At 50.0% G+C, this 27840-nt stretch overlaps 1 protein-coding gene across 2 annotated transcripts in view; it reads right to left on the bottom strand.

Annotated features, from left to right (window-relative positions):
- LAMA5 (laminin subunit alpha 5) overlaps window positions 1–27840 on the bottom strand; it is an 84087-nt gene that overhangs the window by 54724 nt on the left and 1523 nt on the right. For both annotated transcript variants that reach the window (XM_061361585.1, XM_061361587.1), the window contains exon 2: window positions 23429–23581. In XM_061361585.1, the coding sequence (XP_061217569.1) occupies window positions 23429–23581 (153 nt within the window). The remainder of the gene's footprint in view (window positions 1–23428; window positions 23582–27840) is intronic.

Raw genomic sequence — 27840 nt, 5'->3', positions numbered from 1 at the left:
AGTGATCTGCCCTTTTTGCATCTTTTGCCAGTAATCATTTATTCTCATGGAAGCAGTGGATTTATTCATTAACAGTCTGACATCCCCCTACTGTCCTACAGCACATGGACTTCTTCCTAGTGCATACATCAGAATCCTTTTCCAAACTCTCATGTTCAGCTGCTGGTAAGTGTGTGCCTACCTTTTCTTTCCAATCACACAAGAATTATTTCAACCTCCCCTGGCAGCAGAAGAAAGTTCCAGACAGGTCTGGCTTTTTATCCAGTCATTTACTGCAAGGTACTCAAGCCCCTGAGACCAAACAAACCCTGCACAGAAAAGCACAAAAGTCAGTGTTTGAAAGATGGGTGTGAGCTGAAACACACTTTGCCTGTTTCCCCCCTTTGCCTCATTCTTGTTTGTCTGCATGTCCAATCCTCGCTCTGAAAAGGACATTTTCCCAAACTATTCATGCTGGTTCTGAAGGACAAGGTTCCCCCATCCTCATCATCCCAAGATTTAGACAGCCAAGTTTTAGAAACAACCATCCATCCCCTTCCACTGTCTGCAGAGCCCATTGCAACTCATCACACCCATGCTTAGAAGCCCTTCAGGTTTGGCAACACCTCTGAGAGAGAAACCAGAGCTGCAGGTAGGTAGCTCTGGGACAAGGCAGAGGCTGCCCTGAGCCCACTGCTGCTCCAGGAGGTGACAGCATCCCCTGCCCGGCCCAGGACACGCACAGACCCAAGCCCAAGGGAAGAGGATGGAGCTGCAAAGCTGTACCTGGGGAGGGAGGCAAGCACCAGACCTGGGCACAGGGAAGGGACTGGGGTTGGCACCAGCCTGTTTCCAAATTCTTCTCTCAAAACTCAAGGGTTTCATTGAGAGAGATCAAGGAAAAGCCTCTCTTGGAAACCACGACGTGGAGCTACCAGGCAGCATGAAACCCGCTCGGTGATGTAACAGCAGCAGCCACCCAACGTCTCATGATGCTATTTTGCAAACAGTTGCTGTTCCCTCTCTAAGCAGCTTGGCTTAAGGAACAGCTGATGGAGCATTTCCCACAAAGGACTTTTCTTTAAACACCACTTCTGAGAAGGATTTGGCTCGTCCAGTTTCACACACACACTGCTTTATCTTCACAGCACCCTCCTGTGCGCATTGTGCCCCCCAGCAAGCGCCATGCACTCCTGCCAAAACCCCTCAGGGAACCAGACCTGAGCACTTGGCAGGACAGAGCAGTGCCATCACTTGTGGCTCCATGAGCCCACACAAGGCTGAATGGAAGATCTGGATAGGCAAGTGTTAGAAATAACCACCAGTGGGGCAGCAGTAGAGCCTGACATGCAGCATGTTCAGGCAGCTGACACTGAGGAGAGGGGCATGGAGGAATATGGGCGAGATGCAGGTTTTGGGGAGCATCCTGTTAAATCCATGCCTGCCTGGAGCTGCAAACAGCAAGTGCCACACAGCTACACGTACAGTATTCAGGGGATGCTGACACAGCAACCTGTACATGCTCAAACACAAGCCTGTGCTTAGACCCCAGCAGGTGGGGTCCTTCCTGAATGAGCCCTTTCTGTGTTTGCCCAACAGACACCCAAGTGCCACTGGGGACAGATATGCCCATGGTGGGTGTAGGTAACTGCAGGTGTCACATCAGAGTAAAATGCAGTCAGGATAGAAGGGGATGGATGCAATTCCTTGGGATGAGGCTTTAGTCACTTACAGGTATGGCCTTTGCCCACACTAAGCTCTCACTGTGCATTAGGAGATACCCTGCACTTGGCTGAAACGGCCTTTGCTTTGGGAAGGAAGACTCAAACAACAGACAATACACATGTACAAAGGAGAGGATGGCACAGTATGCTGCCACAACATGTCCCTGCATGGCTAAAACCCCATCTATCATGACTTTGCTGTATATAGAGAATATGGTCCAACTTTAGAGCAAAACCTGTCCCTGTTCCTGAACGGGGACTGAGCACCTCTGCACAGCAGGCACTCGAGCAGGGCTGGAGGAGAGCCCAGCCCAGGCCCGGAGGAGAGCCCAGCCCAGGCCCTACCAATGATGGTTTGATGCCAAACCATCAAAGCAGTCTGTAAGGCCTCCTGGGGCACCCTCTCCTGGGTCAGAGAGAATGGATGGGCTTGGAGTCAAGAGCTGTAATACTTCTCCTCGTGATGGCCCTGCCTGGTACCTCCTGTTTATCAGCAGTCTAACAGGGTAGAAACGATGACCTTGAGCACAAGGAAAAGAAGGGATCTCATTAAAAGCCCATGCTCATCACTCTCCCAGCCAAGGACAACATCGCCATGAGAAGATTTCACCCAAGAATTTGCCAGTCATTGCTCAGAGCTGCTCCCAGTCTTTCCCATTCCTTCCAGTATAATTTAACAGCTCTTGGTTAGGCTGGTTAACTGTTCACCCAGCTGCACGCACACTGACAGGCAGGGAAGGAAGTGTCCACAGTAACTGATTGTTTGCTTTCAAAACATATAGAAGGAATCCGTGACTTTGGCAGCAATCATGATGAAACCAAGTCATTAGGACATGGCACATTCCAGATCCAGATGTATGGGCACAGCTGGGAAGAAGTGCGAGTCTATGGTTCAGTGCAGCATGGCTCAAAGGCTCCGGTGTCCTTGGGTCCTCCAGGCTCTCCCCATGTACCTCCATGACCTTTTCTGGGATAACAGGGGGCTCTCCTGCACATCTCCTTTGATTCCCACTCTTGGAAGCGCCCACCAGCTGGGGCAGGCACAGCACAGCCTGCACGATGCTGAGTATGCACATCCTTATACATTAAAGCCCCAATGGATGTGAGAGCAGAGCCGCCTGCCCTGAGCCCAAGCTCCCACACAACCAAGTAGGAATTTCAGCGTGCACCAGGCCAAAATTCCTCAACTTCCTCCAAACAAACAGCTCCTCACTAAGAAATCTCATCTGACCTTTTCATACCACTTCAGTTCTGATGCTCTGCAATGCAGCAGCAGAGCCATCAATTTCTGCACAATTTCTACACGAAAACAGTGTAGCAGTGGACCACTGCAGATCAGCTTGGGAGAGCTGAAGCAAATCATTGTGTAGCATGGTAAGTGGCACCTACATTGTACTGCTGATGTTTAAGCTCAGCAAACACTGTTCATGGCTAAATAACACCCCAGTAAAGATGGGGTGCCTACTAATGCAGGGTATTTCAAGCCAAGCAAAGAAACTGGCACACTCACAAAGGAGAGTCTGTCTGGTTCCCAGTTTGGGTCCAAACTGGGCTGGAAGGCAGAGAGCCCAAGGTGCATCTCAAGCTCCTATGAGATACAGTGCTCAGCAATTTCCAAAACCATCCTTCAAGAATGGATTTTGGCTTCAAAGTGTCTTAAACCCCCTGGAGCCAGTGTGACCCTGCAGCCAGCTCCCATAGCTCACTGTATCTGCCCATCACCACTCTGCTTTCAACACCTCCTGAACTCAGGCAGTTAGAGAGAGAAACCTGCAATGCAGACAGGCAGAGGCCTCTCTCCCTTAGGTTAACAAATCCCTAATGATGTAACACCAAATTCCCAACAAGCTGGGGTGGAAGGGTGGAAAACCAAGACAAAAGGCACAGGGTTGAATTTCTCCTCTTTGTGAAAGTGTCAGACATCACAAGATGGATTCGTGGCACAAGAATGCAGGGGAGGAAAAGCTCAAGAGGTTACATTAGAGACCTTGTGATTTAGGCCAGGTATAAGAGCAAAATCCTTTAAATGGACTGATTAAAAACCTAAGAATTCAATGAAGCAATACACATCATCCAGTTCTGAACATACAAACTGGTATCTAATGGATGGTCCCAGTTAAACTAGAAGGTGCCTGAGGTACATCACAAGCCAAGCTGTCTGTGCAGAGAGAAACCAGCATCCCAAAGGCAAGAAGTTCAGCTTTCTTTTTGAACCTTCCAGCCTGGCAGTTCACTCATACTCTCTGAAGTGCATTATTTCTACTTGCAGGGTTTACTCCAGCCTTCTGCTATCATCTTATTTCCAGCCTCTTCCTGCCCCAGCTTCAAAAAGAACATCTAACATCACAGAACAATATGAATGAGCTCAAAAGAAGTGTGTATATGTATATAGATAGATATATATATATACACACCAGTCCAAACTCTTTGGCAACCCAACTATCCAGCACACTTGCAAAGATGAGGAGAAGCAATCTCCCCTGGCTGGTGAGGACAGGGTAACTACAGAATTCCCCCAGCACCTTGAGCACAGCTCAAAGGTAAAGGAAGCACTGGTCAAACCAGACCAACCTATCTGCAGCCCATCACTGATCTCAAGCTTGGCAGCACCTACTCGACTCATGGGAGAAGGAGGAAAGGCAAAGACATCTCAGCCATGTTTGTGCCAGGACCACAAAACATGGTCTGCTCTTGAATACAAAGCAGCCAATCTTCAACCCTTTTTGGACAACCGTGAAGCAGTTGATTCCTGCAGTTGTATCTGTGAGAGCGCACTGAAAAGTGTCCCCATGGAGCTGGAGAAAGGAACCTTCTCTCTCTGGGTGAGGAGACCATGTCCCAGAGAAGACTTTTTCTATGGACAGCATGCACTCATGACTATTGAGAGGACTCTCCATGCCTGTCAGACCAGCAAGGTGGATCCCAGGCAGCCTTCTTCCTTGACAACAGAACAGGATGCACCCATCTGCACACATCTGCCCCACAGCAGCAGGCAGGCACCAACAAGATGCCTCAAAAGGCATCTGAGCTGCCCCGCTCAGCAACATGCAGAACAACAGCCCCTGCAGCTCTTTTCCTCCACCAGTTTAAATAAAACCCCAAACCCGAAACATCCCAGCACTTCCCACACAGCCCAGGCCTGCTGCTATGGGATTGTTGCTCAAGCCCGTATCCACCCAGGAAGAGCTGGTTATGACAGCAGAGGCTCCATTCGAGACAGACGTAATCTCCCAAGATAAGGCTTGTCTGTGGTGAAAGGAAATTGGCTGCTTTGTTTCAAACCAGAGCTCCATTGTAAGTACCTTTGTGCATACGCTCACATCTCCTCCTCCGAGCTGCTCGTCCCCATGGGTCAGCACTGAATAAATCACTGCAGCAGCTCCCGGCCATGGTGCTGAGGGCTGAGGTCTTCTATGAACCCCTCCTGGGACAGACTTAATTGGACCCTTTAGACTCACTTCACATTTCCAAGAGAGGCCACAGTCCCCCCAGCACTATTTGCTCATTGCAGAGGCAAACTCAAGAGCTCTATCCATCAAAGCCTGATGCTAATGAGGACCAGTATCCAATTAGCAATGCCCCAGCTGCCTCCTCAGGGGGCTCTGAAGCCCAGATGTGCTGCAGGGTGTTCACCTACTCTGGCTCTGCTGCAAGTCTCTTGCAAGCAAGCTTTGAGGTCATCCAGGCTATTCCAGTTTTGTGCTATTTTAGGGCTCTGAATTATGCAGGGATATCCGGGAAGACCTCACAGATCTAGCCCAATTCCCACAGAGTTCAAGACCAAACTGCTCACAAACTCATGTTATCCTCAAGGGTTTTCTCTTAATGTTTGGCTTATGTCCTCCTGCTTCCATTGGTATTTTAATTCCTTTTAAAAAGTCTTATTAAACATTATTTTAAAGTGAAAAATATGCTGCAGTCTTTGTGGGCAAAACAGATTTTAAAGCATTCCCACATTGGGAATGAAGATCTAAAATGCCTGAAAAGTCAATTCACATCCTGCTTTCTTCTTAGCTTTGGGCTCTTACCACAGAAAACAGAGGAGAAAAAGAGGATGGAGACATCTTTAAAGGCACATAGGCAGGAGAGAGCAGGATGGGTGATTTCAGATCCAAGTTCAGCAACACAATTACCTAAGATCAGCTGGAATAAGTGCAAGGCAGCATCCTGCAACCCTCCCATTTGTAGAAGCGCCCTGGTCACACTGGCCTGGCCAAGCTGGAGCATCCTTGCTATGAGCAAAGCAACCTTGGCAGAGGAGGGAATACTCCAAAGTTGGAATTCACCCCTCCTCCTCTTCATCCAAAATAGCCCCATTACCAGCTTATCAGGCTCACTCCAGAACTCAACTGTTCTGGGGTCAGATGAGGAGAAAGGAGTCATAGGCTGGAGATGTGCTGCAAGAGCAATGTGTGTTTGTCCACAGCAGGAACACTGGGAAGTTAATGCAATGGGGCAGCTAAGGATTCCTGATCATTTCTGCTTTGGTGTTTGTTTGCTTGGGGGTTTTATCAATGCAAAACTACCTGAAGGCACAACCAGACACTTGGTTATTGAATCTATACCCCAAGGGAATGTGCACAGTCCATGTGTTAAGGCAAGACCACAGTGACTCCTGAGCCCATTCATCACAGCAGCCAAGACCTGCTGCATGCTGCTGCGTGGAAAACAAGTGTTACTCACTCGCTTGTCTACAGCATATTATGGTTTGAAATATTTATTGCCATCCCAATTGGAAGAAAGAAACATTTCTCTCTTGGACATAATGAAAACCACATTTCCAGCACTTCACAGCTGGAAGCTGGAAAGGTGGCCAAAGAAAATCCCTTTTTTTTTTGCCTCCTTTAAAGTAAGCATCTGGAAAACTTTTTTGCTGAGGAAGGGGAACCCTCCCCAACCAACCCTGGGGAAAGAGTCAATTAAACTTGGTCACAATTCACAGGCAGGAGCTGATAAGATCGTATCATGAGTGTGCTATCAACATTGTGTTTTCTGTCTGCCCCTGGCAGCTCCACTCCGGTAGGATGAAAAGAAGCTGCTTTTAGTTAATGAAATGCAGCAGCTCCCCCAGGCAGAGGGCTCAGTATGGTTTCAATCAGCCACTGAAATATCAGGGAATTCTTTAACCTCTACCATACATCTCTTTGCCTGATACACTCTGGGTGATGCTGACATGATCCTGCTTCCCAGGGATGGCAAGTGAGCTCCCTTCCACTCCCAGCTTCAAGCTGTCTCTGGGACCAGCTCCTCCAGCCTGAATCATAGTATGGGCTGGGTTGGAAAGGACCTTATGGCCATCTCATTCCAACCCCCTGCCATGGGCAGGATGCCCCACACCAGACCATGTCACCCAAGGATCTGTCCAACCTGGCCTTGAATGCTGCCAGGGATGAAGCATTTACCACTTCTTTGGGCACCCTGTGCCAGCACCCCACCACCCTCACAGTAAAGAAATTCTTTATATCCAACCTGAACATCCCCCATTCCAGTTTGAACCCATCGCCCTTTGTCGTATCGCTACAGCCCCTATTGAAGAGTCCCTCTCCATCATCCCTGTAGCCCCCTTCATCACTGGAAGCTGCTCTGAGGTCACCTCACAGCCCTCTCCAGGCTGAACAGCCCCAGCCTTACAGCAGGAACACAGCAGAGGGAATGACAACAGGCCCAGATGAGCCCTTATTCCCTTCCTTCTGCTCCACAGGACAGCTCCTCTTGCCCTCAGAGCTCCAGTAAACCCCTGCTCTCGGATGCACGGATGGCTTTTCCCAGAGCAGCCAATGAGAACAGAAGTGCTCTGCTTTGGACAGGCTTTGCCTGGGAAAACGTTTCTCCTCTCAATTTCCTGACAGGTTGGAATTCTTTCGGAGGGAGGGCTCTGTGGGGTTGTTCCTAAAGAACACACTGTGTTCTTGTAACTACTAACAGGAAATGGATGGCTCGCTCTGTGGTGGGACACAAGGCAGCTCCTCAGGGGCAGGCTGCTGACTGCCCTCACCATGGATGCATCCCGTGTGCCAGTGGCACTGCTGGCTGTGCAGTGGAGACTGCCAAAAGCACTGGACACCCCTCGAAGGACCAGCAGTAGATATAAGGGAAGAGAGAAGGCACAAACCAGAGTGCATCCAGCACAGTCTCCCATAGCTGTGGGGCAACCGAAGCCTAAAGCCTTCCTTTGGGTTTGCTGCACCCACCACAGACACCAAAGCCGCTTCCAAAATGAAGCGTGTCACCTTCCCTCCTTATGGGATGGACAGACCCTGCTCCCCTTTCCCCCCTTCTGCCTTTCTGGAGCCCTGGCTACTGTGTACCAACCACTGGGAGGAAAAGCTGCTTCTGGCAGATGCAAGGTGCTGAGAAGCAGAGTCAGCTCACGCTGTTTTGCAGCATTCACTTATCTCTCTCTGCAGGCAGCCGGGCCCTGCCAGAACAAACAGGACATCAAATAAACAACACATTAAGATGAAGCACGCTGCGGACACGTGCGGTCACTCCGGTCTCGAGCCCCAGCGGCTCCTGCAGCTCAGGCATCTGTGGCTGCTTTGCTTTGCTCACCATAGAGCCCTGCTTTCCTGACCTGCACAGGGCTGCCTCAGAGGTAACTTCGCTGCAGAAAGCAGGTCTTGCTGCTGACAGATAAACCCAGCTCAAACACAGCAGCTTCACTTAGCTGAGGACCGAGGCTTTTGACACACCTCCAGCTATCCTGGTCAGAAAGGGCTCAGCATACAGAGAAGAGGCCAGCAGCAGACAACACCACCCCTGTGAGCGCTGTGCTCAGGCAGCACTGAGCCAGCAGCAGCACTAACCCACCTGCTCACGTTTCCAACACTGGATGTTTGGCTGGTGAGGCAGAGACCCGGAGGAAGAGGCACAGCCTAGAGCTCCTTGAGCCCCACGGGGTGTTTCAGGTCACACTGCTGACCCAGTTCCCAATACGGGTGCTTGCTATTCCCACCGGCAGTGCTGCCGGCACAGCACCTGTCCCCCATCTCCCTATCAGCAACCTGACCCACGGCAGCTCCACCACGGACATGCTGACATCCTGTCCTGGCCCCAGGGACATGGAACTGCATCGGGTCTCGCTGCTGACGTGAGATGCAGGAGTTAGGATGTGGGGAAAATAAAGCCCAGGGCTGTGCCAGCACCGGCACCAGGCAGTGTCCCAGGGCATTGCGGACATCTCCGGTTCCCTCCTTCCCGGTGCTGTGGGTACTTAACAACTGATGGGTCCCACCACTGCAGAAATCCAAGCCCTTATCCTCACTCCCTGCCCAGAACATATCACCAGGGGGATTTATTACCCCTCAATGCAAGGAAAAGCACCACAAGCACTAGTTATGGATACAGCATAAGCACGGGATTACAAACTCAGCATGCCATGACCACCAGCGTGTGTCCTTGCTGGAGCAACGTGGAGCCATCAGCACTGCAGGCACAGGCAGCTCATCTCCATAGGGCTACAAGGTTTGCTTTCCATTCAGGAGAGCACACAGCTGCACACAGGGAGGTACGTGCTACTGATCTGCTTCCTTCCACGCTGCTCCTCCATGGAGCAAGAATTAAGGACATGGGGCTGATGCTTAATTTTGGAAGCAGCAGTAGCATTGTTGCAACATGTCCTGCTACTATGAGATTAACAAGAAGCCTTTAACAACCTGGTGTGAATACCCCAAAACACCTTCAGAGCAGCCATTTAACTCCTACTGTTTGCTGAACACTTGCAGGTCTAGAGGCAAAGACCTTGCAAGGGCAATTCAGCACTGAACGCAGCACCACGTGTAACAGCAATGCAGACACCGTTGGGAAGAAGTGGCACTGCTCAGCAGGACACGTGAACCTGAGCAGTTTGGCTCACAAGCGGTTGGAAGCTGTACTCTGCGGTCCAAGGGGGGCTGCTGCTCCCAATGGGAGCTTTATAAATAGTCTCCAGGATAAACACTTGTAAATAGTGTCTTTTAACTTGCCTGAGCCCAGACTCTTGATCTCCTCTTTTCAAAGACAGTCACCAGCTTCAAAGGGGGGAGGCAAAGCCATTCACGCAGGCAGGGTGGCTACAGCAATGCAGTTTGGCACCACTCTCTGAAGCTGCTGTGGTGGGGGTTTATACTATCTGTGCTGTGGTGGTTTATACTAGCTGTGCTGTGTGTGTCTCCCAAGCACAGCCAAAGCCTCCCAGCACTGTTCCCAGGCGCAGGGAACATCGTCCCGACAGCCTCCAGGAATCGGATCTGCCTGGGGAAAGGTGATCTCCTCCATACCCTGCTGCTGAGGGACAGGGGTCACATTCTGCTAAGATCACAGCAAAGCAGGCTGGCATCTGCCTCCGAGCCTCACGGTTCATGAAATCAATATATGGGTTGTGGTAGTAATTTCACCTCCTCTGCTCTTTGAAGAGTTCCCTCCCTCCCCCTTCTGCTGGCCATGAAACCATTCCCTGGGTGGTCCCTCCCAAGGCTGTAAATTGGGTTGTTGAAAGCCTTAGCAAAAGAAAGGTCAGATGCCTTCTACACCAAGCAAACCCCATTGTGCTAGACAACTATTTGCAATTCAGAGGATATCTACATCCACACTGCTGCTTGCGCCACAGCAGGCACCACACCTCATCCAGATGCACCCATGTTGCACCGGTTTCCCCCAAAACAGCACGTGAAGATGAAACTCTTGGTGCCATGCCCTAGACCTCCAGCTCTAGCTACAGAATGAGGCAAAGGTGGTGTGAGTTGTGGAGCTGCTGCCCTTTGCTATGGTTAGTAAAACCCCATACAGAAGAGAAACCTGTTGGGAATCAGAGCTCAGATCCAGCACTCTCCAATTCAACGGGTCCACAAGCAAGGAAGATGTCCCTTGAAGGAGCAGCCATAAAAACAGTGTCTTCTCTGCAGGTTCAGCCACAAGCAGGCAATAGAACATACACACTTGCAGACATACACCTTCACATATACACACACAAGGATCACCAAGAGCCTAGGGGCTACCAGGAGGCAACTGCACACTGTGAAGATACAGCTGAACACTGACTATAGGAAAAAGGAAAGAAAACAGAAGCAGCCACAACACTTCTCATCAGGAACAGCAATTTCATGAGGACACCAGCCACACTGTCCTTATAGATGATGTTAATGTGGCCAAAAGGCACAGTGAGGCGCATAGGGCTGCTCAGTCCTGGCTTGGCTGGAGGCACTGACAGCATGGACAGCAGAGCCCTGTCCCAGCACCAGGCTGCAGAAGTGCATCTGTTAACTGCTCCCATAGTCTGCATGGCACCACTGAAAGCACTTCCCAGGACTTCACAGTATCCCTATTCTGATGGTTGGAAAGAAGGACAAAAGGACAGAGAGCAGAAGCAACACCATGCCATCATCTGGCAGCAGCTTTCAAACCAGCTTTCAGCCCCTTTCCATAAGCTGGCAGCCACATGACAAACTGCAACTTTGTGCTGCACAAACACACTACAAATCCTACTAAAAAAGAAAGAGAATGATTGCCTTGCAGAAAGCCCAGCTGCCCAGAAACTTGGGAAAACCCATCTGTCCTACAGGTGCTCCCACTGCTCCAAGCCACACAGCATCACATTCACAGCTTGCTCAGCCCCTCCTGCTTCCCTGCTCCCACTGCGCAGCCCTGGGAAGGAACAGAGATAAGGGGAGTGCTACAGAAAACACAAGGGCTTAAGAAAGCTGTGATTTAGTAGAGATAAAAGGTCTGGGTGTGTAAGCACACACCACTGAAAGACCACTGCTGAAGAAGGAAGGGTATGTGCAATGGCATGTGTCCAGGGCGGGGGCACAGCACAGGTATGTCATTTACTCGGGAGGTTAAACCCAAGTTTTCAAGCAGTAGCTGCAGTGTCTGTCTCACAGCACCGCAGTCTGATGAAGTTCATCAACACATCTTCCATGGAAGCGGCTCTCTGCAGGTGGCAACCTGCTAGAAATGAAATGGCAACCACAGGGACTGCAGAGTCCAAACCAGCTCCAGTCTCCTACCCAGCAACTCTGAACCAAACATTTCAGCTGCCAGCCCCAGGGAGAGCACAAGCCAGGCAGGAATAATACTTGAGTGTAGCCCTTACTCTGAGCACACAACTCCCCAGGCCCCTTAATAAGACATATTAATTCTTCACACTGTAAAGGGGAAAGCAAACAGCTTGGACATTTTTGTTCCTATGTAAGGCTCTCAAGCACATTTGCTGCCTATCTTATCAGCACAGCTTTAGCAGCCTTTCTAAGCTCTTTCAAGACTTTGGCCTTCAGAAACCTGGAGAGGGGGGTGGAAAAGCCCACTATTCATACTCACCAAAGCATAGCACATTGTCAAGAGGACATTCCTACCATCCAGAGCAAACAAATGTTCCCAGCTGTACACGATACGAGTTAAATTACAGTAAGAAACATCAATCCAGGTTCACTGTACAAGACAATTTAAGTATTTGTAGGAGTTCCTGGGCCAGTTTATAACTGAAATTGAGAAGGCAGACAAAGGAGTCCTGGTTTCTGCTGGAGACAGCTTGCAGGATGGTTTAACCCACCTGCAAGCACAGCTACATCAGCTAGGAACACAAGCTTGTTGAGATGGGCTCTCCAAAGGGAGCTGTACAAATCTGGGACCTGCTCCATGACCAGCCAGTACTAAAAATAATAAAATACTATAAAAGAGCTATAGTAAGACCCTTGTCAGTGCTGACAAAGCCTTGCTAAGTCTATTTAGGAAGCCCTTGGCTAAATCATGGGCTGAAAAAAGAAACACTCAAGTCCCCTTCCATAGGATACAAATAGGATCTTGTGCTTTAGATACTGGGTAAGACTTGAAACAGCTCCTGCTCCTTCTGTGGCCAACAGTGAATTAGATGTCTGTGAAGTTCCCAGAGTTTCTGGGGGCCCTGGGACAGCAATGTAATGATCCCACCACAACACAACATGCACACAGGTACATGCCACATAACCTACAATGACAAACAGAGGTCAAACCTTCTGTCTTGCAGGGCACAGTAGGCAGAACACAGTGTTAGAGGACCAGCCTGCTGCACTACCCCCTTCACTAAGGGAGGGCTGTCTCACCCTCTCTATACAGCCCATAACCCCATCACCCCAGAGCCCTGGACATCATTGCTATGGCCACGGCAAGGAGTTAAAACCCAGACACTGCAATTCAACACTTTCCTTGCCACCATCATCCCGTTTGTTACAAAAAGGCCTTCTGCATCTGGGTGTCAGCAAGAACAGCCTCCAGCTACAGCACGTTGAATAGTGCAGGGGTGACCCTCCTCTTAACCACACAACCGAATTCTCCTAGAAACCCAGACCTGCTTCAAGCTCAGCTCTCAATTCACCTAAAACCCTCCTAAGCCTCACTTGAACCTTGACAAAGCACAACTTGTGTAGTTGTGACAATTCCCAAAGAGAGGATTTCAGACCCAGCCTGTTCACAGCCCACCCAGGTTGTCGCTTTCCTTGTGTTTCTGGGGTAAAAAGTAGTAATAATTCAATACAAAATCCCTGTGTCATGCATTTCACTTCCAGAGCTGCAGGAAATCCATTCCAAGCTGCATGCCAGCTTCAGTCTGAGGGTTTCCTTGGGCTGTCCTTTCAGTGACAAGGAGAACAAAGCAACCCTGGCAACTGGCCATGCTAGGAGCAAATGTTTCCCCCATTCCCTTGAATGGAGTGGATATCCTGTCACAAACCTGCACACATGGGAAGGGTGACGAGGGGAGGAAACGGAAGATGATGAATTAGCTAAAAACTGGCACAAAGTGAGAGGTCTCAGCTTGCCACCAAAGCCACTGAAAGGCTTCTCATTTTCCATGGCCAAATGCCAAAGCTGACAGACTCACACAAACCTCAGAGGAGTCCCTTTGGCACCAAGAGCAGTATATACCTAACTCCTACTGCCAGGTTTGGAAGAGGTTATGGATGCTTCAGCTCTCGCCTCACTTCTGTGTGCTTCTCTACCCTGTTCCAGGAGGTGGCAAATGCTATTTCCTTTCTGTCCTCAACTCCTTGTCCTTCTTACTTCCACCATGTCTATTCCCAGGGCCAAGAGGTGAGGTGTTGCAAGGTGCCTTTCTGGACCACCATCGGTGTTGCAAGGTGCCTTTCTGGACCACCATCAGTCAGCAGCTTCATGTCCCACACATACAAAGACCCAGTTCCAAGAGGAAGAGAACCTCCCTTGCACCACTTATTAAGCTCCCTGCACCAAACCCAACTGTCCCAAGCTTCCAAACATTTCAGCAACATCACTTTTCAGCAGTTCTCCTGCATGGGTCCTGCAAGCCTTGATACCAGTGGGTTTAGAGCCACGGCCGTTAGCACATTTCAACAAAGCCAAACCCGACCCGTGCAAGCAGGTTTATTCATCTCAAAATCAGTGTCACAGCCACGCACTGTGTTAGCATTTATCAGCAGGTTTCCCCACCATGACACTGCCATTCATAGCCGGGTTAGCTGACCCAACAGCAGCACATACCAGGGCCGCAATGGGATTAACATTCCCAACACCACTGCTAACACCAGCAGAGACCCGCAGCTACAGCGTTTGTGCGGCAGCTCTTGCTGCTGTTCAGGCAGAAGGGCTCCCAAGAACACAGGGTTTTACTCACAATACCCCAAGAGCCCCCTTGTATTTACAGTCCCATTTACAAAGACTTGAAGCAAACCTACTCCAAGGCAGAAAAGCAATGGCTGGTAAAGAATAAACTAAGCCCAGCCTGGAGTCCAGCCAAAATCTTCGTGCTCACAAAGTTTCAGTGGGTGCAGACTTTGCAAAAGCCTGGAAAAGGATTAAGGAACAGCTTTAGCAAACAGCCACGACAACAACAGTGAAGTCATGATGAAGCCAATGACAGAGATTTCTGTTTGCAGTCATGAGCCTGTGTTTACAGTTTGCAACTCAGTGCAAATACCAGAAAGCCATTCTTTTCCCCTTCCCATCAGTGCTTGGCATCATGTGCATTTAACTAGATCCGAGAGATGCCTACGGACACATGCCAACTGGTTCTTGGTCACAGGGCATGCTCCCATCCACAGTGATGGGAACTCATAGGAACCCATAAATAGAGCTCAGCTGAGCGTGTGAGAGGGGGAGCTCTGTATCAAAGCAGGCAAAGAAATGGGAAAGAGCTACTAAATGCATGAGGGAAAAATGGTGGCAACTGTCAGGATTTGGTTGTTTGCCTGTCACTGTATGGGTTATGCAAACAAGCACTGAGAAGCATCAGGATGCCAACAGAAGATGCAAAATGATTCTCAGGCAGAGAACATCAACAAGGGCAGAGTTATACACACAGGCTTGGCCAGTAGGTCTGCTCCATCAAAGAAGTGGGTTGCAGCATACATAGGTACAGTAAAAGCCATCACTGAGATCTCCTAGGGTAAAGGTAACTTACTCTAATGGAAGCTGCCCTAACTTCCAGATACCCATGTATACCACACACTCAAACACACCCCTGCACCAGGAGCCCAGCCAATTCAACCCTGCTGCCAGAGTCACAGCTTCTCAGATCAATGTGATTGGGAACAAGAGGCACGATGTTTCCTGCCACATCCAGGAGTCTCACGACTCCCATGAAGGCTTTGTTATTCAACAGAGGGAAGGACAAGACAGTGAAACAACTACCCTAACACTGCCCTCCAGAAGCAGTGACTGACAAGCCCCAGCAAGCCTTGTGCAGCAGCAATGGCCAGCCCCTGCTCACCCTCTCTGGCATCAAGTAGGTGATATCCAGTCTACCCACAGAACATATGGAACTGTTTCAGGAGAGGACTGAGAAGGAAGTGGATGCTGAGGCCCTAAACTACACCACAGCCCCACCTCTGCTCTCCCTGTCTCTAGGTGCTGCCTTTCCAAAGCAGCATTCAGGAGGCCAGGTTGGGGTGCTTGGAGAAAACCAGCACTTTGCTTCCTGTGCTGCACAAACAGAAGCTGGCACCATCCAGACACACCTTCCATTAGCAGTGACCTCATGTTAACAAGGGCCTTTTTTATACCCCTGTTTGGCAAGTCCTTCTATGGAGCACAAAATATCATCATTCCTCCCATTCTTGTCAGTCTGGTACCAAAGCAGCCCCAAACCACTGCACCGTCCTCACCTTGTGCAGTCATCCAAGTGCAAAGGACCTGTCCTCCTCCCTGCATCTCCCACTATGACAAATCCATGCTCCAGTCTCTCTAAGCCATACCCTCAGCATGCCTTCAGAAGCTGAAACTCAGTTACCAGGTCTGTGTGAACAGGCCACATTTCCCCATTTAACTGCCACTGATCTTGAGTCTGCTCATAAGCCATTTAGAAAGACTCTTCTGTCCCATCACACCAGGCATGTGCCTCATCTTGTGTCTTCCTACTGGTCTTCTTTTTAGTTTCTATCAAACGGGAAGCAATGTACTATTTATTGCACTGCCTGGCATCACACATAGGAGGGGAGGTCTGGAATGTGAAGAGCACTGCATCCAGAAAACAGGAAACGGCTGAGGATCAAGGCTGGGCACAGCCCAGAGGCCCACATTTATGACTCTAATAAAAGCATAAGGCAGAGATGAAAGCAGGGCAGAGCCAGGCTTGGTAAAGCATCAAAAGAAAGGTGCAGGGGGCTAGAACAGGCTTGAAAGAGGCTTCTCTAAGCTGACTAGGCAGATGTTCAGAAGTGTATTTAGCATCCTGCCTGCCAGCCGGGTGGATCAGAGCCAGGACATAGCTGAGCCGGTGCTCCGGAGGGCAGGAACGGCTCCTGGAAACCTGCCCCAGGAAGCAGGAAGAGCCCACTTGAGGGGCTCCTCCATGCCCAGGACAAGTGTCAAGAACTGAAGGGACTGTGCAATGCCACAGGGTGAGGGAGTCTCTCAGCATGCCTGGGTCACACCAAGAGCAGGATGTCCATCCAGGCTCCTCACTGCATCAGTGCACACTTGGGTATGAACTCACCCCGTGGTGGTGATGAGTGCTGGCACTGGCTGAGGAAGATGATGGACAGAAGAGAAGGGCTGCACATGGCCAACAGCTGTCTTGGGGGCTTGACTCAAGAAATCATTCTCTTCTACAAATGATTTTGTACTGCAGGCTCCAGCGCACAGGCTGTGCACAGAAAACAACGGAGATGGATGCAGTATTCCCATTCTGGAGACAGGGCAAGCCAAAGCACAGAAAACAACCCACTCAGCTGCCATCACAGTGCCCATCAGAGCTGTGATTCCCTCCTGTTCCACTGGGTTCACTGACCTGCACACAGTGCTCCCTGTAACATCAGCTGGAAGCAGGAAAACCCAATGCTCTGACCCAGACAGATTGGGTCTGTTTTAACTTGCCTGGTACAACCACAAACAGGCTGGACAAAGCTGACCCTGCAGCACTTTTATGTGCACACATTCATGCTCTTGCTTACAAGCCAAGCAGCCACTTTCCAGAACAGCAAGAAATAGCAAGGTTTGCCTTCCAGCTATTCCTTACACACTAATGCCTCCCATACGCCAGCTTGCAGCTCGCCTGACCTCTCCCCAGCTCCTGCTCTCCCCGAGGCTTTCTCCTCATCTTAGAAGAATCCCAGGGAGCTGAGCAGGAAGGATCAGCCTGGAGGGAAGGGGGAGCTCACCACCACCATCAGCCTCCTTGTTTCTCATCACGCCAACGTTAAACATAGGCAACACTAAGTGGGGAGAAATGACAGTGGAAATCTCGCACGCACCTCTTGGAAACAGAGCAATTATCCTTTCATCAGTCATTACCTGGAGCTGTCTGGGAGGGAGGCTGAGGCTTATTTTAACACCTGAATTCTCCAGAGCTGGTTCAGGTCTGGGCAGAGCAAGCACAGCCTCTGGGGAGATTAAGCTGTTGAAGCACAAGGGTCATTTGTACAATGCAAAGGATGGACAGAAACACCCTCCTCGGAGGCCACAAAAGGTGCCACGGTGCTGAGCGATGTGTGCAGAGCTTCCTGTGTGCTGACAGCCTGGCAGACGTGAGCCATTGGCAGGTCTTTGGGGAGCACACGTTCCAAGGGAAACACCATCACTGCAGCCCTGCAAAACTGAGTTTAAGCAGCACTGGTTCAGGACTTCAGTAAACACAGCACAATTAAAATGCATGTGTCACCCATGATTTACACTAAGGGATGTTCCACACATCTTACCCCTTACAACAACCAAGAGCAGCAGTAACAAAGCAGAAAGAAGTCTCAGCCTTGCCTGCTTTGGATCCAGAAGTGAACCTGGCATCCGACTTGCTCTGCTCTTGCTGCCAGAGGAGACAGATCCCCATTGATTAACAGCCAGGCACTCCCTTTCTGCTCACCTGAGCGGCTCCTGAGCAGCCCTTGGAGCTGGAATCCAGTGGGAGCTGACTGAAAGCATGGAAAGGTCGAGAAGGGGCAAGCAAAGGTGAAAATCTCCATTATCAGCACAAAAAATGGAAGGAAAAAGCTGCTTTTCTTCAAGGATGGAACTTTGAAGGAAACAGAGGAGCCTTCACAAGCTAAGGTACTTCAAACAGTAAAGGGGAAAACGTAGTGGGAGAGCAGAGTAGATCCATACACCAAGCTCAGCACCAGCTCCCAGTGCAATCCCTCCCAGTTGCACCTTTCCTGCCTTTTCCATGGAAGCATTACAAATATGCACCTCATTTCCACTTGAAGGCCATGTTAAAACACAGCAGCACTGTCCAGAGCTCAAGAGGAACCAGGATCCTGAAGCCTGCAGATGGACAGAGAGATCTGGATCTGCTTTTGGAGGGGTTTATGGCATTGCAGAGGACTCCCCACAGAAGGCTGAAGGCTCAGCTGGTGAAACCAAGGAGTTCTGCTCAGCCTGCTTAAGGTGCTTTATTCCTAATGCTGCTTTTGCTCAAAGAGCCAGAGAACAACTTGGAGAAAGAATGTCTTTGTTTGGGATCTATGCCCCAGCCCTTTACTGAAGGTGCAGAAGCTCACAATAAATGTCACCGAGCCCTCCTACCCGTTTCCCACAGTGATGCCCCAGCACAGTGAACACCAAGTAGTCCTTCCAGCAAGAGAAATCAAGAACAGAACTACCTACAAAAAGCCTTAAACCTTCACCCATTCCTGCAGTGCTCCATGAAAAACACACACCAGGCAGAGCAGGCAGCCTGTGGCCCTGGGAGAAACGGAAGCTGAGCATTTTCCAGTGATGTGTGCTGGGGAAAACATCATGGAAGACATCCCTACCAAGGGGAAGGAAAGGAAGAGATCCGTTTCAAGTTTCCCCCTGGGTACAAGAGCCAACAAGGATGCCTCAGAGGGACATGCAGGCAGCAGATACATCACCCAGAGGCTATGAGCTCTCACGGCAACTGAAACAAAGGGGCAAAAGGAAGAATGTGAAAGAGGGAAATGTATCTAGTTCTCAGCTCAAAACTCTTCTTGGATCCATAGTCCCTATCCCACACCAACTGCAGGGAAAGCAGCCTCCAGGACAACAGCTCCATTCAGTAACCACCATGAGCCTGCCCTTGGGATTTCATGGGTTTACTCATCAAGAAGGGGTTTCTGATCAGTTAAGCCAGGGAATAAACATCAGATTTATCTGTGTGCTGAAGGCTTTTGCTGGGGACAGGGGGGTAAACCTCAGCCCATTGCTTTGTGAGGCTTTCCTTCCTTCCAGCTGCCTTTCAAAGAGGGCTCCTGAAGATCTCCACCAGCAGCTTCCAGTACTATTTCAATTACATGGAAGTAAATGGGAGGTTTGAAATTGAGGTGGAAGATGCCTTTGGAGCACCCTGACCCACAAGGTGTTACGCTGTGGTTCAGTGGTGCTCCTTTAGCTTTAGGCCAGGTAGCTTTTCACCTACAAAACCCAGCCCACATCTACCAAGAATGAGGAGGAATTTAACATCCACAGCAAGAAATCAGTTCACACACAGAGGATTGACTTGTTCATGCAAGTCAGGCATTCAGCCACATCCACAGAACCTGTAAGTGCCCCCACATCCAACGGCTGTGCAAAGCCAATCCCAAGGGGTCACATTTGCAGTGCAAGAAGGAAAGGAAGTAGGTTTATGCTCTGGAAATCCACCACAGGAAAAACCCCCACCTCCCTCTGAGAGACATTTCACACTGAAAGAATAGCAGCCTGCTGGCCAAGGGCTGAAGCATCTAGTGTGTATTGTGCTAATGAAGACCTTGACTTTGGAGCCAGAAGAGCCTGGCAAGCAGAAGTTAATGAGTTCAATGGAGGCAGGAGATGCAGTAACTTTGGCAGAACCCGTTGTAATGGCTGGAAATGCAAAAGGTACTTCTCAAGGCAGCCAGGAAGTTATTGATCTACTCCTTTTCCTAGACACATCCTGCAGTGACTATGGAACACACCTTCAAACTGGCCTCACAATCCTGGTCCTTTCCTTTCTTTTCAACCCAAAAGGGAGCTGCATTTAAAGCAGCAACGGCCTGGAGCCCTCCAAAGGAGGACGTTTCTCTTCTCTCCTCCGTGGCAGAGGTGAATGGATGAAGGTGTTTCTCACTGCTCTGTAGGGGAGGCTGCATGCCCTCTGCACGGCACTGACAAGTTAAATACCTTTGGGATGTAAATCAAAACTCCCTGCAAAGCTTCAGTCTGAATTCCTGCCGTTCTCCAGTGTCACAGGGGCCAGCAGGCTCTGGGATGGGGAGAGATGGGGGATGCTAGCCAGCCACCTTCACCCTGCAGTCATTAACCTCGAGCAAGCACTGGCATGAAGCTCCTGCTCTTGCATGACTGCAAGCATTCCTCTTCACAGAGTTTATCACAAAGCACCAACTATCCATAAACATCTCTGGGAAGGGCTGGCCTGGGTTCACCTTCATGCAAGAAGGATGTCAGGCCCTGGCAGGGCTCCAGTCATTCATGTTTCCTTCAGCCTCCTGATTTTTGTCAGCTCTGACTCAAATGACCTTCTTGAAGAGAAAAAAAAGAAGAAAAGACTCCTCCATCACACCCTTTCCTCCCCTCCACCCACTGGGGCACTTCAGCACAGCAGGATCACTGGGGACAGTTCCCATAGTGGCAGTGAGTCATGTTTTCCTCTGCTCCCTGCGCAGCCCCTTTGCAGCAGAGGCACTTTCCCACTTCCACCATCCAAAACCTGAACTGTGCTTCACCATGATGCTGTGATGTTGAATTCGCAGCACATCCATGTGCCACTCATCCTAAATACACTAAAGCTTTAGGCACAAGGTCCTGATCAAAAGTGAGACAAATCCGTTCAACGCTCCTCCTTGGAGCCGTTTGCCATATTTCTGGTGCTCAGACCCAGGTCTGACATGGGAAACCTCAAGCAGCTTTTCCCCCCACCGATTCCAGAAAGGAAAACTATTCCACCCCAAGGAGGCAGGAACAGACACAGCACAGCGGGAGCAATTCAGACCCAAGTGCTTCAGCAGATAATCAGCCACAATCTCTTGCCATGCTGTGGTGGGAGCTCTGATCCCTCTTGCTGATGAAGCTGTTAAGATTAGGCCACTGCTAGCACTGAGATGATGTGATGCGAGTGTTTAATACACTCACACCAGCTGGGTGGCCAGCCTGAGCCCTTCTTTAGCTTCTTTGCTGGCTGTGAACATTCCTCCCTCCCTTCTTCCCATAGGATTTTAACATCCCTGTGAGGAGGGCAAGCTCCCAGCCAGGAAAAGCAAAGACCAACAGGCTGCTCAGTTAAGTGCCACTCTCCCAGTTGCCACAGCCTTGCCAAATGCTGGAGAAACCCGATTCCAACTGGTAATGAAGTACTTATGGCTCTAAAGGGACCAAGCCAGCAGGGAAGGAGGGGGCTGACACTATAACCTCTTGTGCCAGCCCCTGCTGTGCCTCTGCTGAAGCACCATGCATCAGCTCCAGGCACTCATGACCCCCCAAAGGGACAAAAGCCTTCAATTAAATCTGAATTGGTCCAAGCGCTCCCTAGAGGGTCATAGAGAGCAAGGAGAGGCCTTGTTTGCCTGCCAAGAAAAGCCCTGCTCTCAGACAAGCCTTTGAGGGTGTTACCTGTTTCACAGGTATCCAAGGAATGTGCAAAGCCTGGCTGCCAGCTATCCTGGCCCCATCCTGCACTTGCCCTGCAGACCCTGCTGAGTCCCATGAGTTCCTCTTTTCATCTTCCATCCTTTCCCCCAGCCTCAGACCTTCAAAAGGAGGAAATTAACGATTCTGTAGCGTTTCTATTGCCCAACCTACCAACACAAAGGAGGGAAAAGCAAAGAACTGCCTCTCACCGGGAGCATTAGTGGGTTATTATAGCAATTACACACAATAAGGGCATGTATTAAGAGGAAGCCACTAAAAATGGGCTGAAGCTTTAGGTTTGTGCTCCTGTTGGGCAACCGCTTACTTAGCAAAGGTGGTGGGGAAATAGAGGCTCTGGGAGCACAGAGAACCTCCCCACCAGGTGAAACAACTGGTGCCAGCCTTGGATGCAACCCCATCCCAACGGGTATCCAGAGCAAATACAGAGGCCTGGGAGAGGAGAGAGAAGGCAAACTTACACCAGCTCGGTTTTAACAGTACTGCAGCCCCCCAAATCATTCCAGGCTCTGGCCCCCAGCACTGCAGATCCGAAGCCTGCAAATCCCTAGGTGAGCCAAATGGAACAGCTTTCAAGTGCTGTTAGCTCTGGCCTAAAGCCAGAAGTTGCCACAGAAAAGGACAAAGAGGAGAAGCAGCTCTCAAGGGAAGCTGGTCATTGAAATTCCCCTTCCAGAGAAGCAGTGAGCGATCAGAGAGCTGCATTCCAGGCTGGCCTTTGGTGGGAGGAGGGAGTCCAAGCAACTCAGCACATCCCTGCCAGATGGGAATTCTCCAAGAGACACAGCAGATGCCACCTACGCTGGTTAACGGGATCAGCACAGTGTGTGTGCCCCCGGGAGGCTTTGCCCACACAGCTATTATGCAATGCATGATGTGCCCTGGGCGTTAAGAGATGCTTTGCTGGTGCTGCGTACAGCACAGCTTCAGAGCTGGCACTTATGGGAGGGAAGCTGTGGAGAGGGTTTGAGAGGCTCCAAGCGAGTGCTGCAGCAGGGCAGGGAGTGGATCAGAGACAAGCCTGGGGATTAAAGTGTGTGTTTGAGGCATCTGACAGGGTATCACCACCAATACACGCCAGGTATCCATAGCTGTAAATGTGGAGTCAGGCACCTTATAAACTGCAGAGACAAATGAGCCTTTTCTAAGCCCAGAAAAATCTGAGAGAATTAACCCATTTCCAGAGGGGTAGCTTTCGGATGAATAGAGGCAGGGGGGCTGGCAACTGCTATTACAATGTTAATTCCTTTTGACTTGCCAGCATTAGAGACCAAGCATCCATTGTCTTCCTTTGTCTTTTATAGGAAGAGCTTCAGGATGGACTCGCTGTTTGTAAAGAGTTTTAAATGCACCAGTTAAAGTTTTACAGCACAACCTTAAACTCCTCAGGGCTGTGTTTGCCTGTTCTGGGGTGAAGCTTTGCTAACCATGCCCCTTCAGGAAGTAAATACCCTCTTTAGGGGAATGGCACCTGGAAATGTTTCTATGAGTGACTCAGTATTTAGGGACAGCCTGAATACTAACAGCAAATAGCACAGACTGCACTTAATACTACACACAGACAAGAAGGTTTTCCTTCCGTATTTTAACCAGACCCTCCTGCCCTATCATTAAACAAGCAGGTTTTACTCTCACCTTCCAGCAAGGACCCCTGAAGGATTTCAGAAGCAGAGGGGCAGGTCCTTGCCAGCCTGGTCTACAGCATAATCGAGAAGGACTTGGCTTACCTGTCCCAGGTCCAACGTGACATTGACCTGGTTGAACTCCAGCCCACGGGAGAGGGGGGGGCTCTGCCACCAGCGCTCTGTCCCATCGATGGCATTCGTGATGGGGTGAGCCTTGTTGCTGTTTGCAGAGGAGCAGATGTCACAGTACTGGCCCTGTTGGAAAGAATAAAACCAACATTTAGCATCCCTTTTGTATTTCAGATATGCACTGAGTGTTGGCAAAGGGACTGTCACAAAGAACTGGCTGCCAGAGGCAGGAGTGTAGAGAGGGAGAAGCCCCGTGACAACGGAGAGCAGAGGCTGCAGCTCCATCTCCTCCACTGAGGCTGCCACTCACACCCCTGCTGACACCCAAAGATCCCGACCCAGCCCATTCAGTCATTCCTATGGACCCAGACTGGCAGTTCCCCTTCAATCTGTTTCTTGTCAACCTATTCATTTCATGAGTACAGTCCTTTCAGCTACATTTTCAAGCTCAATAGTCTAGCAGCCAAGTTCCTTTTGCTGGTGATGCTGCAGTGCCAGGCCAGAAAGGGATGGCCCCTGCTGCCAGCTGGCCAATCACTTTCCTGCCTTGCTTTTGTGGTGCTGGTTTGCCAGCTCCATGGACACACTTCCAGAGTAAACAACTCTTCAACTTTAACAGCACCTCCTGAGCAGGATCAGACAAAGACCCAAGCTGTGAGGGGCAATTCTTTCTTTCCCCTTTAATGCACAAATGGATCTGACCCACTCTTAAGGGAACCTGCAGAGAGCCCTGAAAACAGGCAAGTGATTTGCTTTGTGAAGCCACTGTTCTTGTCACTTGAATTGCTGCTACAAACAGCCTAGAAGGGAAAACCTTACAGGCAATTCCCTTAAGGCACAGCTAGGCAAGCAAGCCCTCCTTGCCTGTCCCAGCTGCAGTCAGCTTTAATATTATACCAAGTATATTATCTCAAGGCAGGCTTCCTGCATCTGCATCCCTACAAGGGCTGTATCACTGTGATCTTCCAGATGCCCCAAACTCTGGAGGAATCCCAGTGCAACGGAAACAGAGATTTCACAGCACTCTTCCCCACAGCCATGTGCTGTGTTATTTGCAGGCAATTGTCCTGAACAAGAATACCTTTTAATTAACACCTCCAGAGATATGAAATAGCAGATGTGCAAGCGCAAGGCCAAAGGAAAGGGCAGCTGAAGCCATGCAGGTAACCCTGACACTCCTGCAGGGAGCTCCTGCTCCACAGAGAGGTCAGGACAAGGCTCGTTTGAACATGCACGGAGCAAGGAGGGAGAAGAGACCAGATAAAACTGACCCAGCTCTTCAGCTCTCTTGAAGGGGAACCGGTGCAACAGGTTGTGTGGAAATTGCTGCTGCACAACACACAGCAGAGGTGGGGGGAGATGTGAGTGAGGGCACAAAATGGGGATAAATAACAAAAACCCCATAGTGGTTTCATACTTTACATTCTTGCCACAGATGTGAAAGCCATTCTGAACCCAAAGTTCACACTGATGGGAGACAGGCAGATCATGCTGAGGGGACTGAAAAATAGGATGAGCTGCTCCCCATTTGTAATGCCGCTGTTCCCTCTCCCCAGTACAGCAGCAGCTGCTACTGGGCTGGGAGCACATCAACAGCTGAATTAAGTTTGCTATTCAAAGTGCCATTAGCCCCTGTGCTGCTCCATCTGCTCATTAGTTGTTTCATTAGAGCCAGACCTAAACCTGATGAGAACCATTTCCAGCTGTTTGTATTATGGAGCAACTCAGGCTCTGGCACCGCGCATCAGGTCTCTACAGGGAAGGGAGACGTTCTGACATCAGCAGAGGATTTTAATTAAACAGCAATCGAGAGCTGCAGACTTTAGCAGGTTGCCAGAGCTGGGGAGGCGCGGACATCACTAGAGCACACCAAAGAAGGAACTTGAGCAATGCAAGAAGCTGCAAGGCAGCTTGAAGAACATAAACCTGCCACTATCGGAGCTAACTGCAAAGAGAGGGAGATAAGGAGGGGGTTTGAATGGAGGGCAGCTTCCAGAGAGCTGATCCTCTTCCCGCTCAAGTCAGTGGGAGCTTTGAAGTTTCCTCTGAGCATAAAGCCCAGCCTGGCACCCCGCTGGCACCGCTTCCCTCGGGGAAAGCAGTCGGCTTTGTCCCGGTTTGTTTGGCCCTGCCGTGACCCAATCTCAGCTCTCCTCACCTTATTTATTGGAAAACCACGGGGAGCGTGGGGCAGGCCGGGCTGCTGGGATGAGGTAAGGGAGGCAGGGAATGGGGTATTTCAGACACAGAGAGCTTGTGCTTGTATGCTGTTGTTGGGGCTGCTCTCACAGATAAGTAACCGCTCACACAGGCAAGCGCTGACTCCCCAGGTATCTCTTCTGCAGGCAACAGCAACTTGTTCTAAACCTGTTGTTTTCAGCTGCAGTTAAATCACTTAAGTCTAGTGGTATCATATATGTAAACACAGAAGAGACATGTACAGAGAGGTGCAGCACCAACTGACACCCGAGGCACAGATTGCCTGGGCTGAGCCAGCATCCACCACCATGCACAGCACAGGCAGAAGCAACAAGCCAGATGGTGGCTGCCTATTGCAGGATATCAACAGAGAATGCCACTTGATCCAAAGACATTCAGGTTGAAATCCCATCTGTGCCCAACACCATGAAGGGCAAGAGGACAAGACCTCCAGTTAACACCAACACCACACAGGCAAGCACAGCAATTCCTCATGCATCCAAGTGCTCTGCAGCATCAGGGCTTAGGTGAAGACAAGCTTCAGATGAAAGCAGGAGCAGCACTGATCTGAAATCAATGAGGTTTGCTGCATGTTTTTCAATTCTAATGTCTATAATTGCTTCAATGAACGCCACTAACTTGCCTTATTGTTATACTACTAATCTGAACTAAAGTAATCATCCACAGCCCTGCCCCACTGAGAGCAGTGAATGATCTCTGGCAGGTCTCTGGAACGCCTCTGGCAGTAGGATGGGATGGGGAACATGAGCTATGCCTCTGTGGAGCTGGCTGTGTCTCGGAAGACAAATACCTACAAGCATCTTCAGTAAAGCTTGATAAGATCAATAGAGCTATAATCTCTCTTTTTCCTTATCTTTGAGACATTATCATGAAGGCATGGGACAAGGGAAGCAAACCTGCATGGGGAGTCCCTTTCAGCACACCTCAGCATCACTGTGCATCACATCCTTGCAGGCTGAAAAGCCCCCCCCAGTTACAAATGCTGTCTTCTGCCACAGAGCAGAACAAAGCAAAGGGGACCGCTTGAAAAGGTTTACAGCCTTCCACAAACCGTGCCAGAAGCCCTTCAAGTGTCTTTAGGGCAGCGTTGTTTCAGGAAGCGCAATGATTATGGACATTTTAAGGCTATCATGGTTTGTAATCATCGAATTCCCTTCCCCGAAAGCCTCCTACAGTGTCAGATGAAAACAAGCAGAAAACAGAACTGACTGAACTCATTGACTAGATGATTGTATTCATGTTTATGCTGGGTCTTAGGTCAAGCAAATGTCCCTTCACCACCACAGCACGGGGAAATCTCCCGGAGGGTGCCAAGAGGCATTCTCCCAGAATCCCTGTCCAAACTTCCCTTTACACCACAGCTGCACCATGCAGAGCAGGTGAATGGAGAAGGGAAGGGACACGCAGGCAGTGAGGACGTGCATGTGGAGCTCATTATTGCTGCTTGAGGCTGCTCAAATTGAACACTTCCCTCCTACCTCCTGCATTGCTTTAGTCACCGGGTGGTGCCAAAACCCCTAAAGGGAATGAATTGGAACTCTGACCCCTCCCGTTTCCTCCCCTCCCGTTTAGGTGCTGCCTGTGGCCATGGAAAGAAGCCACCACAAAAGGGTTTTTCTAAAGCTTTCAGACTGACTGAAGACCACTGGCCTGGGAAGTGGTGCTCAGATCAAAGCAACCCTGTGCCAGAGCTGCAGAGGGGAGCACTGCAGAAATCAAGGGCTGAGAAGCCCCGTTTGGCAGCAGGGGGAATCCAGAGGGGTGTGCACACCCTATGAAGCCAGGAAAGGGCTGCACTTAAGGATGAGGTACAACTGTCCCAAAGCCAGTGCAGCCTGAAGGGTTCACTTTAGTCACCAGCATCCTTAGTGTCACACTAAGCTGGCAATGTGGCCAGAGCACAGCTGGACAGATGTGGAGGGATAAATGCACAGCCACATTTACCAGCTTTTCTCTGAGGTCTTACCCTCCCAGTTTTGCTTGGCAGATCACTCACATCTATTTGCAAATGCACATAGTAGCAGTTACTTCTTCACCTTTCCTTATTACCTTTGCCTCTCTGCAAGCACAGTTACTACATCAAGGCTCCTGTAAGCCTCCTGCTACTCATACTTAAAGCAAAGCTTCTTCAACTCACATCAGAGTGCAGCAAAGTGAAACAAGAT

Source organism: Neopsephotus bourkii, unplaced genomic scaffold (assembly GCF_033783945.1).
Source record: "Neopsephotus bourkii isolate Nb327-2 ecotype Australia unplaced genomic scaffold, CSIRO-AGI_Nbou_v1 NB_1060, whole genome shotgun sequence".
Taxonomy (NCBI): domain Eukaryota; kingdom Metazoa; phylum Chordata; class Aves; order Psittaciformes; family Psittacidae; genus Neopsephotus; species Neopsephotus bourkii.
This window is presented reverse-complemented; position numbering and strand designations above follow the sequence as displayed.